The sequence below is a fragment of the Schistocerca serialis genome, chromosome 8, assembly GCF_023864345.2.
Source record: "Schistocerca serialis cubense isolate TAMUIC-IGC-003099 chromosome 8, iqSchSeri2.2, whole genome shotgun sequence".
NCBI classification, from domain to species: domain Eukaryota; kingdom Metazoa; phylum Arthropoda; class Insecta; order Orthoptera; family Acrididae; genus Schistocerca; species Schistocerca serialis.
Genome location: NC_064645.1, coordinates 554,207,254 through 554,219,294, shown reverse-complemented (window position 1 = coordinate 554,219,294; position 12,041 = coordinate 554,207,254). Strand labels below are relative to the sequence as shown.

The window sequence follows — 12,041 nt, the reverse complement described above, 5'->3', positions numbered from 1 at the left end:
GAGGGACCCAGCGGGAACAAACCTTTGAATATACCAACTGATGAACAATTGTGACAGCACTACCAACAGAGATGTCAAGTTGAGCACTGAGTTGTTTGATGGTGATCTGTCGATCATCTCGAACGAGTGTGTTCGCACGCTCCGCCATTGCAGGAGTCACAGCTGTGCACGGCCGGCCCGCACGCGGAAGATCAGACAGTCTTGCTTGACCTTGCGGCGATGATGACACACGCTTTGCTCAACGACTCACCGTGGTTTTGTCCACTGCCAGATCACCGTAGACATTCTGCAAGCGCTTATGAATATCTTAGATGCCCTGGTTTTCCGCCAAAAGAAACTCGATCACTGCCCGTTGTTTGCAACACACATCCGTTACAGACGCCATTTTAACAGCTCCGTATAGCGCTGCCACCTGTCGGAAGTCAATGAAACTATACGAGACGAAGCGGGAATATTTGAAAATATTCCACAAGAAATTTCCGGTTTTTTCAACCAAAATTGGCCGAGAAAAAAAATGTGTTGCATTACTTATTGAACTGCCCTCGTACTAAATTTCACACATGTGCCTGATGCAAAGGTCAAATCTCGGTGAAGCTCCACACAAGGGAGCAATTAGTTACAATGAAGATCCTAGTGGTTCGTTAGAGAGGTCAGCGCATAGCCTTGATCTCTTTAGGAATTAATTTGCCTGGAAAGCCAGAGCGATGGCCTAAATACCATGAAGGCACCAGGATACCCCTGGGTCTATCTGTGGCCACATGACCCTGTGGAGGGAGGTACGTCTGTAAGGCCAGCGACCTTCTGTAGCGAACATGCTGGCCTGATGGGTGCGCGGAAAACCTTCCGTTTGTCATCTGCTGCAGCAGCCCTTTAGCATTGCCTTGCAGGCCACCTACTTGATGCTCGTGGATGATTAGTTGCTATGTGAGAAAACGAATGGCCCTGACACAGCGCTCATCATCAGAATATCTGGCATTGCCTGGCATCAGTTCTTTAGTTCCTGGGCACTGTCATCTGTGGTTGTTGATTGTCCTCCTTCCTCGTCAGCATCACCCAAGGCTGTGTGACCTTGGTCAAATTGTTGGCATCATTTCTCTAAGGGTGCGTGCAACATAGCATTTAGTCCACATGCAGCCAGATTTTCACGGTGCATCTGTGTGCTGTTTGGCTGAATTACCCACAACAATCGTTTTGTCGCATGTACTTCTACTTTGGAATACATTTCCATCTGCCACACCACTTTACTCGCACACTATGACATACATGTTAGCTGTACTGAAACAAAGGTGTGTCAACAGCAAACTCAGAATATTTACTCTCTCCTGGTAATGCGCCACTCCCGTTGATACATGGTCTTAGTGTGGGATGACATTTGGAACTTATTTTTTGTAATCCCCTCGCAGTTTTAGAACATGAATCATCTTGGCAGGTACTGTATACAGACAATACCACTGAATTCATTTTGAGAAACCCTCTTTATGTGGTCGTCACCCACCAACAATACGTGCAAGAAACTTGTGTCTATAACATCAAATAAAATTCACACGTCAGCAGTAGCGGCATATTGACCTGAGTATGACACAGCGAGAGAAATGTGATGTTTAACGAGTTTTCGTGATTTTTTGTGAACTTGCTACATCTAGCTGTGATTCTTTGTTATTCGCCACACGTACACACGTGGTTTCCGTTTTCAATTACGGAGTGGAATAGAGTGTGTCCCGACATGTCAGGCCAATAGATGTTCAATGTGGTGGCCATCATTTGCTGCACACAATTACAATCTCTGGCGTAATGAATGTCGTACACGCCGCAGTACATCTGGTGTAATCTGGGGTCGTAGGCACATCACGGTACACATTCTCCTTTAACGTACCCCACAGAAAGAAGTCCAGAGGTGTAAGATCAGGAGAATGGGCTGGCCAATTTATGCGTCCTCCACGTCCGTCGAACGTGTACCTCACCCCTCATGGTAATGTACATGTGCGTCACTGAAAAAGACCAATAAAAAGGTGTTAGCATGTGAACGTAATGTGCTGTTCCAGTCTCTTCTGTACCTAAGGTCCATCACCGTTCCCTTTGGATCCCTACGTAATTCGGTGCTCTCCGATACACACGATCGAACAGCGGAGGAGTGGTACTCAAGCGTCAACTTTAGGTTACAATATCTCCGGATGTAATTAACATTTTACAATGCAACAAACGGCACTGATTACGTATTTGTTTATATGTTCAGATGTGCTAACAAAACTAACGGGGTTCCATTTAAAAAAAACGTAGGTTTGTGTTAAAAAAACATACTTCCGTGCATTTTTTTATGGTTTGTATTAACCAATTACACTAGCCCCTCTCCTCACGTTCGGTCTGTGGAATCGATTCGTCAGTATTTGATGTGGTTTACGAAATATATCCAGCGGTAACGTTAGGTGACTCACCCTATATATATATTGCGTGTGTTGTTTTCTATAAGTGGAAGTAATTACTGATTTGTCAAGGCAAACTGATCTGTTAAGTTAAATCGTTCGTTGCAGCTCTTATATTTACTCAAAATACGAGACACTAAAACTATTAAGGCCTCTGTATACAACTATAAATCCGATTTACACCACACAACGTAGGGAAGTTAAGATATTATAATTGATAGTAGCGAACCCGGCAGTGCTTCGCACTTGCTAAATATTTCCTTCTATCCCCACTCTCTGTCCATCCCCTCCTGCCCCTCTCTTTGTCCGTGTCCTGCTCTTCCTCCCTCCCATTATACATTTCCTCCTCCTCCTCCCCCCACCCCCACACACACAGTACATGTCCTCCACTCACCCGTCAATCTTTCTCCAGCTGCTTCTCACCCCCTCTCTGTCTGTCCCCTCCTTCCCCATCTCTCTTTGCAGTTTCTCCCCCTCTCCTCCTCTCTGTCCATCTCCACTTTCCCTCTCTCTCTGACCTCAAGCCTTGTTTCTTGTTAACAGAAACAGAACCCTGATAGGGAAATGAAGACACTTAAAATGAATTGGTAAATCAGTTAGGATCATTAATGTAAGGGGTACAGGAGAGATGTGCAAAACTTCTGGATCAGAGAGGACGGTAGCTCCTCTGACAGTGTTTCGCATAGTTTTAATCCATAACCAGGTAGGGTTGCCAACCTTCAGATGACACAGATCCCATAGCAGTGTTCAAATCATAAGTCGATAAGCTATAAAAACAACATTCCTGTTTCCTCTAAAAACTGAATGTATCAAAGAAAACAAAACAGCACAATACTGTGTACACAAATTTTGTGTAAATTTAAGTAGAAGGAGCATGAATATATATGGAAGAGGCAATTTCTCTAATGGTTAAAGTGCCCTGGTGTCTAATTTAAAACTGACTTTGAGAAAAAGAACGAAACAGCACATTTTTACAGCACAGCTTTTCCTTTCCCCCAGTCAGATTTAAGAGGAAAAAATGTACATCGTTGTTTAAGAAAATATATAGCCTATGTCTGACCGAATGTTACCAGAACATTGCATAAAAATTAGAGATAAAACTGTCAAGAACTTTTCGAAGTATTTGCTAACAATGTTTACATTTACATATTGTATATTCATATTTATTTATTCAACATATATATATAAAAAAACATATGACCTATGTCTTTAAAAACATTTATTAGAGAATAGCGTAAAAATTTGAAATAAATCAGCCAAAAACGCTTCGAACATCTTACTAACAACTTTTATACTTGCTAACATTTTTTATAACACACACATTAAAGATGTGAACATTTGAATCAAATCGAACAAAACTTTTCCATTTTTGATAGTTGAGGAGTGTTCACAATTTGACAACAGCTTTCCCAAAGTTCTCACCTCTCAGCATACCGATGAAGGCTTTGGGAGTATTGGCAAAGCCGTGGCTCACAGTTTCCCTGTACTTGAGTTTCCCCTCTTTTACCCACTGCTGCAGTTGGGTGATTCCCTCGTCCCAGCGGTCGTGCCACCGAGTATAGGAGCAGCCCTCAAGGCGAAGTTGGTTGGCAAGAAATGTGAACGGCAGGGTGACCAACTTTTGGGACTGAGATTCATTGTACTGAGAGATGCCGCCGATAACAGTGATACGACCACGGTAGCGCATATGGCTGATGACCTTAGTGCTCATGTCGCCCCCCACGTTGTCGAAGTACACGTCGACACCATCTGGTGCAGCCTGCTTCAGGGCGGTGGACACGTCTGTCGTCTTGTAGTTAAAAGCGTGGTGGAAGCCCACCTCCTCCTTCAGCCATTTCACCTGAGAACAAGAGACATGTATCATAGCAATACAAGATGTTGGTTGAACCTGTTTGCTAAGTTACTTACTTCTCTCAGACTTATATTAGCTGTGAAAAACAATGAATTCCTGTCTTGGTGTAAAAAATATATTCTTATAAAACGATAGTTACGGTAGGTTAATAGATACGGTAAATTACCTGCGGAGAAATGCTCTTGTCCGAGCTCAAATGTGTGTACCTCTTTAAAAGACTCTTACAATAAATTGGAGAATCAGCTGCTTCAATCCTCATTACATATTCTTCACCAAAAATTTTGGAATGCTTGTATATTCATGCCATTTTAACACAGAAAATTATATATCCCTTTAATCAGGTTCTCTTTGTAGATTCCTTCATACTTCATTTCCATCTCACTACGACTGTCTGTATTTGCCTGTTTCCACTATCTCCTTTTTCTTCCATTGATTTACACTATATTCCACTGCCACTGTCTCTTGTTTCACTTACACTGTCTCCTTTAGTCTTTCTTGCGCATTGGTATTGTGTCCACCATACCTCAGCAGCTCAAAAGTTCTGGTGATGTAACTTAATACTTCGCACACACCCCGAGTTTAAAATTTCGGTTTAAAATATGCCGTCCCCTTTACCTACTTGTTGAAGTTTGCCGGTCTGAGAGGGTGCAGACCTACCACCCCACTAAGTCTATGTAAGGTCTCCACTCAACTGTATTTTTCGTTTCCACTTTCTCCTATCTCTTTTACTCCTACTGTTTCTCTCTCCTGCCACGTTTCTTGTACTGCCTCTGTCTCTCACTGTCCATCAGTATCTCCTCTCTCTCCCTTTGATTCCCGCACCTTTTGGCTTCATCCACCTCTCTTCCAACATCACTGTCTCCTCTGACTTTCTCTCACGCTGACATTGTCTCTCTTCTACTGTTACCGTCTCTGTGCTGCTCTCTTTCAGCACAAAAAGTGTGACTATGTTCCAATGCCAGAATTTGCAATGAGGATGGAGTGATGAGGATTGAGACACCTGTTCCCCACTTTTCTGTCAGAGTATTTTAAAGAGGAACATACTCGCCTTTTTTGTGCCCCGACACGAGCACTTTTCCGTTGCTTCCCTACTTTTACCTGCTAAAGCAGCGTGTGCTGCTTATATAAAACGAAATCTGTAGAACAGTAAAGTTTTGACTATTTGTGTCTATCAACGGATTCATATACATTGATACATATCAATAACAAACAAATAATATAGATTAACACATAACTGTTTGCTTTTCATTTTTTCTGGATGCTTTGGTCATCGATCGCAGTTCAACGAAAACTCGCGACTTATGATCTGTATCTTGAAAGGGTAAAAATGTTATAAGAAATATTTTACTAAATTTTCAGTCTCTCCAGATTCAAATAATTTTTGGCAGTCATTGTAAGTTCTTTTCAGTCATTTTGAGACCCTTTTTAGCCAATTTTTTGTCACTACGCTATCACTTAGAGCATACATTTTTATTGGCGAGAAAATGCCGACTAGAAACATAGACGACTTCAGAACCACAGAAAAATTGATGAAGTTATTGGACCAACGAGAGCATTTGCTGGACTGACCCAGAGGCCCAACCCTCCATAGACAAACGAGAGCCAAGAATTCTTGAAAAGTACATCTCACAGATCAGTCCATCATCTCTCGGTTTTCGCCTGAAGATGAAAGCATGTCTCATTTCCAAAGGGTCCTAAGGACTCAATACAACCCAAAAGAATGCTGTATAGTAATCTGAGTATTTATTTGTCAGGAATAATCTCGACTGAACTAACAAAAGACGTTAAACACCATCTGAGTGCAAGTATGTTGTAAGCAAATGTTGAGGTTGTTCGATGTCTCCTCTTTCCAATGTTTACGTTATTAGATCTGGCCACCACTCACCACATTTACTTTTGTCCCAACCCACAGGTAAGGCTCTCAGTTCTCTATAAAATGTTCAACCAGTGCCCAAATGCACTAACTTGTAGTTTTTTGTGTCATGTCACTCAGAAATTTAAGATTAGTGTTAGGTACTGTCGCGCATTCGTCCCACTCAGCGTCGTCAGTTACACACAGTGAAGGGTCGGAGTTTATGCAAAGACAAAAAATTGACAGTTTAAGACGACTTTAATATTTTTCAGTATTGATACTGAGATCATCTGGCTGAATTGTTCAGACTTATAGAAAAATATAAAACACAATGCACACGCATCGTGTTCTCAACAACATCCACACCCATTTTACTTCCTGCTTCGTTTCCAGCTACTCGCTGACTCCCTTGCCCACCTATGCACTGCAAGCCCCTCCACTACATCTACATCTACGTTTATACTCCCCAAGCCACCAAACTGTGTGTGGCGGAGGGCACTTTACGTGCCACTGTCATTTCCGCCCTTTCCTGTTCCACTCGCGAATGGTTCGCGGAAAGAACAACTGCCAGAAAGCCTCCGTGCGCGCTCGAATCTCTCTAATTTTACATTCGTGATCTCCTCGGGAGGTATAAGTAGGGGGAAGCAATATATTCGATACCTCATCCAGAAACGCAACCCTCCCGAAACCTGGACAGCAAGCTACACCGCGATGCAGAGCGCCTCTCTTGCAGAGTCTGCCACTTGAGTTTGCTAAACATCTCCGTAACGCTATAACGCTCACCAAATAACCCTGTGACGAAACGCGCCGATCTTCTTTGGATCTTCTCTATTTTCTCCGTCAACCAGACCTGGTACGGGTCCCACACTGACGAGCAATACTCAAGTATAGGTCGAACGAGTGTTTTGTAAGCCACCTCCTTTGTTGATGGACTACATTTTCTAAGGACTCTCCCAATGAATCTCAACCTGGTACCCACCTTACCACCAATTAATTTTATATGATCATTCCACTTCAAATCGTTCCGCACGCATACTCCCAGATATTTTACAGAAGTAACTGCTACCAGTGTTTGTTCCGCTATCATGTAATGATACAATAAAGGATCCTTCTTTCTATGTATTCGCAATACATCACATTTGTCTATGTTAAGGGTCAGTTGCCACTCCCTGCACCAAGTGCCTATCCGCTGCAGATCATATATATATATATATATTCTCCATCTCCTGATAACATTCCTGCCAAATGTTACCCTCTATAATGGACACACAAGTTACAGGCAGGTTGAGCAAAATGTAAATACGTACCTTAGCGTCAGATCCAGCGAAGCCGATGACAGTGCAGCCCTTGATGAGCGCTATCTGCCCCACTATGCTGCCCACAGCCCCCGCAGCCCCACTGACCACGACCACCTCTCCCGCCTTGGGCTGGCAGACCTCCAGCAGCGGGAAGTAGCCGCTGATTCCAGGCATACCGAGCACTCCCAAGGACAGGGATACTGGCAGATCCCCCAGGTCTGGCACCAGCATGGGCGGTGACAGGACGACGGGGGCCGGCACGTCGGGCCCCACATCAGCCACTGTGCGGTCGCGCCACCCCCAGTAGGCCACGATGTGTCGCCCCACTGGGAAACCTGCAGCCCGGCTCTCCACAATCCGCGCTACCTGTGGGCAGACCTCACCGTTACAGCACCATAACACAAAGCACCAGCACAAGTGGCGACATCTGCTGGTAGCATGGCATGTAGGGTCCCACTTTACCCACCAGTGGCAGTACCATGCCTATTTCTCAATCTTGACAAGTGAACCTATGACTAAATGTGCAACTCTCAAGACATAAGAAACGTAATAAGACGTAATATCGATCCCATACAAGTTCCTACCCTAAGCAGGTCAATCCTACTCCACCAGTATAACTGATACTGACCTCAGTATTCTTAGCTTCTCTAAAGTCGAGAGTAACAGATAGCGCCAGTTTATTGCCTTCCTCATATGTCGCCTAATTTCTATTCCCTGCAACAGCTACCAGAGAAGGCACTCCACTCTTATATGATGAAAGCATTTGAAAACTTCCTTGATGTATAAATGCAGATGCCTTATATTCAACTGGTACTGTGACCCAACCCGCAGACAAAGTTTGCACCAAAATACCCAGTACCCTAACACTTTCCAAACTAATGTAATATAACTATCGCAATCTAAGAATGGTTACCAGAAGGTTATCCACACCCAGATCAACCGATCTGACCCTACCAAATTTTAATATCCCGATGATATAATGAATGCTGCTCCTCTCTTTCAAAAAATCTTGACTAAAACTACCTCTCACCAAGCTCCTTTCGCTCCATGAAATCTTGTGATTCTCAGAGAATCTCGTTGTCTCTACCGCTCATTCAGTTCGAACCACAAGTGGGACATGGTACATGTCACTTGCACTTTAGAGACAGATGGGTAATTTACTTAATGCTAAACGAATCTGGAACTGTCATCAGTCATGCAGGTATACCCTATCTTCACTAACTATAATCTCAAGTAAGTACTCAAGTAAATATTGCAAAGCTTACCATTCACAACCTGCACCACGCTATCTATCGCTTCCAAGTCACCATTTTCACCTAAACAATCTTATTAAAGCTTATATTTTCGCCTTCTACCTTCAAGAACTGTAATTAGCCATGAAAATCCAAAATTAATCTCACGTGGCCCTCAAATGTCCATGACAGCACAGAAACATCCATTACCCGCCTAGTTACCAAGTTACAATTCATAAACACCATACATGAACCAATTTAGATGTGTCAATACAGCAAGCGATACTAAGCCACTATTGGAAAGAAACACAACAGAGCACTCGTCTAGTGACTCTGCGACATTCCCCCTCGTTAAAGAATCTGCATTCTCCTTTGTACAAACCGCTGCAAGTCTATATGACCCTGTACTTTGTATTGGTCATTATCTCGATTCTCGGTCAAACTCAGAAATTCCCTTCTTCCTAAATGTATGTCTTACATCCAAATTTATCTTTATATGTTCAAGTTCATTCACCTAGTCATTTCCTGTATGAACATCAGCACAAGTTTCATTTCTCACAGCTACTATTCCTATCCATGTGTGGCATTCTGGTCACTTACTCAAGCTCCTTTTCTATAAGCTTTTAAGCAATTTTATTTGTATAAATATGTTCCTTATGAAAAGCCAAGCATCCAGTTTAACAAACAACAGTAACTTCTCTCAAATTTTCCATCAAACTGCATGTGTGCTCCATGGAGCCGTCCTGTCACCACTGATTTGTTTTGTACACACAGCTGATATCCAAAATCTCTACCTATCCCACCACATTTGCAGCTGCTATATTATTCAAACGACACCGCCTCTCTTGCCATACATACAACCCTCCATTCATCCATCTCAACATCTTCAACTCATGATTGAACAGTACCTACTTATCCCTCAACCCAGTGAGAAACTCATCAGTCACTACAGGAAAAACCACCAAAGCATACACTCCCGAAGGCTTCTACCTTACAAATCACAACCGTCCAATCCACCTAACTAATTCAATGAAAATATGTTGATCTATCACTCGAACGAAAACTAAACTGTGTCTCCATTTATGAGGATAAAACGAGAAATGGCATAACCAGATTTTCCAGAAAGTTCGCTCACTGGAAGAGGGGTCAAAATAAATGAACATGAGCCTCAGTTTAAACGTAGATATTCGACCGTTTCATAAAAAAACGACGGTCAAGGTACTTTATCTGCCTTTTAGCGAGCAATAGGTTCAACCAAAGAAGTGGCGCAGTGGCTAGCGTCGAGAATTCACACTTTCTGGGCCCTGTGTTCGAAAGCCGATTAATATTTTTAGTTTTGTTTTCATTTCTCTACCCGTGTTCATAGAAGTTTACTACACGAATGTTTTCTGATGTACATTCAATTAACATTGTCTGTATTCATCTACTAATTGTACGTCTGGTGAATGAATTTTTTAAAAAATAAAAAAAGTGAATGAGAAAATTATTTGAAATTCTTTCGGTGAAATTTCAGCTGTCTGTCTTGATCCGTAATCAAATCACGACCATCTCCCACGCAACTAGATTCTCATCCATCCCAACATCCTGTCAAGAATTCATCCTTGCGCAATTCACGGCGAGACCGAAACTTCAGCATGTCATCAACCACGTATCTACAACCTGTAGTCGTACATTCATTACAGTCCCGTACAGGGGAGACATTTTAATTGAAAGTTGCTTGTCCGGTTTCGGCAGATAAATACGATATTGCAACAGCTGTGTCGTTTCGAAGTACGATGCAATATTCGTTCGGACACGCATGCATGTGCATCGTACTTCGGAACAACACAGGCAGTGAAATATCGTATAGATACTGAAAGGTCACCTATAACTTGTTTAGAAATCAGCTGCAGTTGTAAGAGTCGAAGAACATGAATGGGAGGCCGTAACTGAAATGGGAGGGACACATGGTTGTAGGCTATCCCTCATGATATTCAAACTGTGCATTAAGCAAGCAATAAAAGAAGAGGAGATATTTCAGAATGGAATTAAAGTTCCAGAAGGAGAAATAATGCACTAATGTTTGCCAGTGGATTGAAATTCTGTCAAAAAGTGAAATGATTTGGGATATAATTTGAATGGCTGGCATAATTTCTCCAAAATGGGTTATAAGATGAATATCAACACAACTAAAATAAGGCTGAGTATAGCTGTATTAAATTAGGTGATGTTGATGAAATTAGAAGATGAAATGAGAAACTAAATGTAATGCTCACATTATTATGTATTGGTGGTGCCTGCAGTAACAATGAATCAAATATTTATAGAAATCACACCAATTATCTCACTTGTATTTCAATAATTTTGTAACAGGCGTAGAACAAACAGGGTGATACAACCACTTCTGATAGAAGTTCTGCGTGTAACAGTACAAAGCAGATCGCTTAGACACTGATCTTGTGCAGTCCTGAGTAAATCATTCTCATCCGCGTTTATTGTGGCACCCACCGTAAACATGAACAGACTGATAGTGTTTTGAAACGCAATGGCCAGGCAACTTCTAAACGGTGGTCATCGATGGCCGTGGAAGTCTAGACGCATCACAAAATTAAAACGCAGTACAGTAGCAGTAAGTGGCGTCACTTGCAGTATCTTCCTGTTTCCACATAAAACTTTTATGACGTCACTTGAGTGACGTCACTATCATTGCATATGGCTGGCATACTGATTACCAGTCTGGGTCAGATAAGGAAGGAAAGCAGATCAGAGATCCCTTACCTGGGCCGCGATCATGGTGTCTCCCACTTTCTGTCCGTATTTCTCCGTGCCTCCGATAACCCTCTGGAAGGGATCAACGCTAAAGTAGACTGCCTCAGCTAGGATTTGTCCATCCTTGAGGGGTGGCAGGTCCTCCTCCTCGACGCGAAAGTCCTCCGGTCGAGGCTCTCCCTGGAAGCTTCTGGCGAGGACGATTTTGCGTGCCTTCACCATGGTCGCTGGTGCTGCTCTGGCGGCTCGAACGCGGCAGCTTAAGTAAAACGACCGTCAAGGCCTTATCGAATTGTTGGCGGTATCTCTGTGGCTTGCGTAACTCGCAGGAACAGCTTGCTGTGTGTCCATGACTAAGCAGTACTGGGCATTACTGGCATATTTCGGGATATGCAATCGCTCGGGCCTATTAAATACGTTGATGGGTGTCTCTGTGGTTAACGTCGCGCACGATGTGATAAAATAGTGCTGATAATGCCCAGAGTACTGCGGAACTTAAGACAACTTCGTATTAAGAGCTACGATTGCACTCTTAAATTCTAATTTTGATATGCAGGGTGATTGTAATGAAATTTAAACTTTCAAACAGCTGTAGAAACTACACTACTGGTCAGAATGACGTCAAATTGGAACGGAATA

General features: G+C 42.7%; 1 protein-coding gene across 1 annotated transcript; it reads right to left on the bottom strand.

Moving 5' to 3' along the window:
- Positions 1–3,622: 3,622 nt before the first annotated feature.
- On the bottom strand, positions 3,623–11,669 carry LOC126416654 (prostaglandin reductase 1-like). Its single transcript, XM_050084452.1, has 3 exons — positions 11,412–11,669; positions 7,432–7,788; positions 3,623–4,260 (listed from the first exon to the last, which is right to left on the bottom strand). Exons 1-3 carry the CDS (start codon positions 11,622–11,624, stop codon positions 3,808–3,810), a joined length of 1,023 nt encoding a protein of 340 aa, XP_049940409.1. The 5' UTR covers positions 11,625–11,669; the 3' UTR covers positions 3,623–3,807.
- Positions 11,670–12,041: the final 372 nt, after the last annotated feature.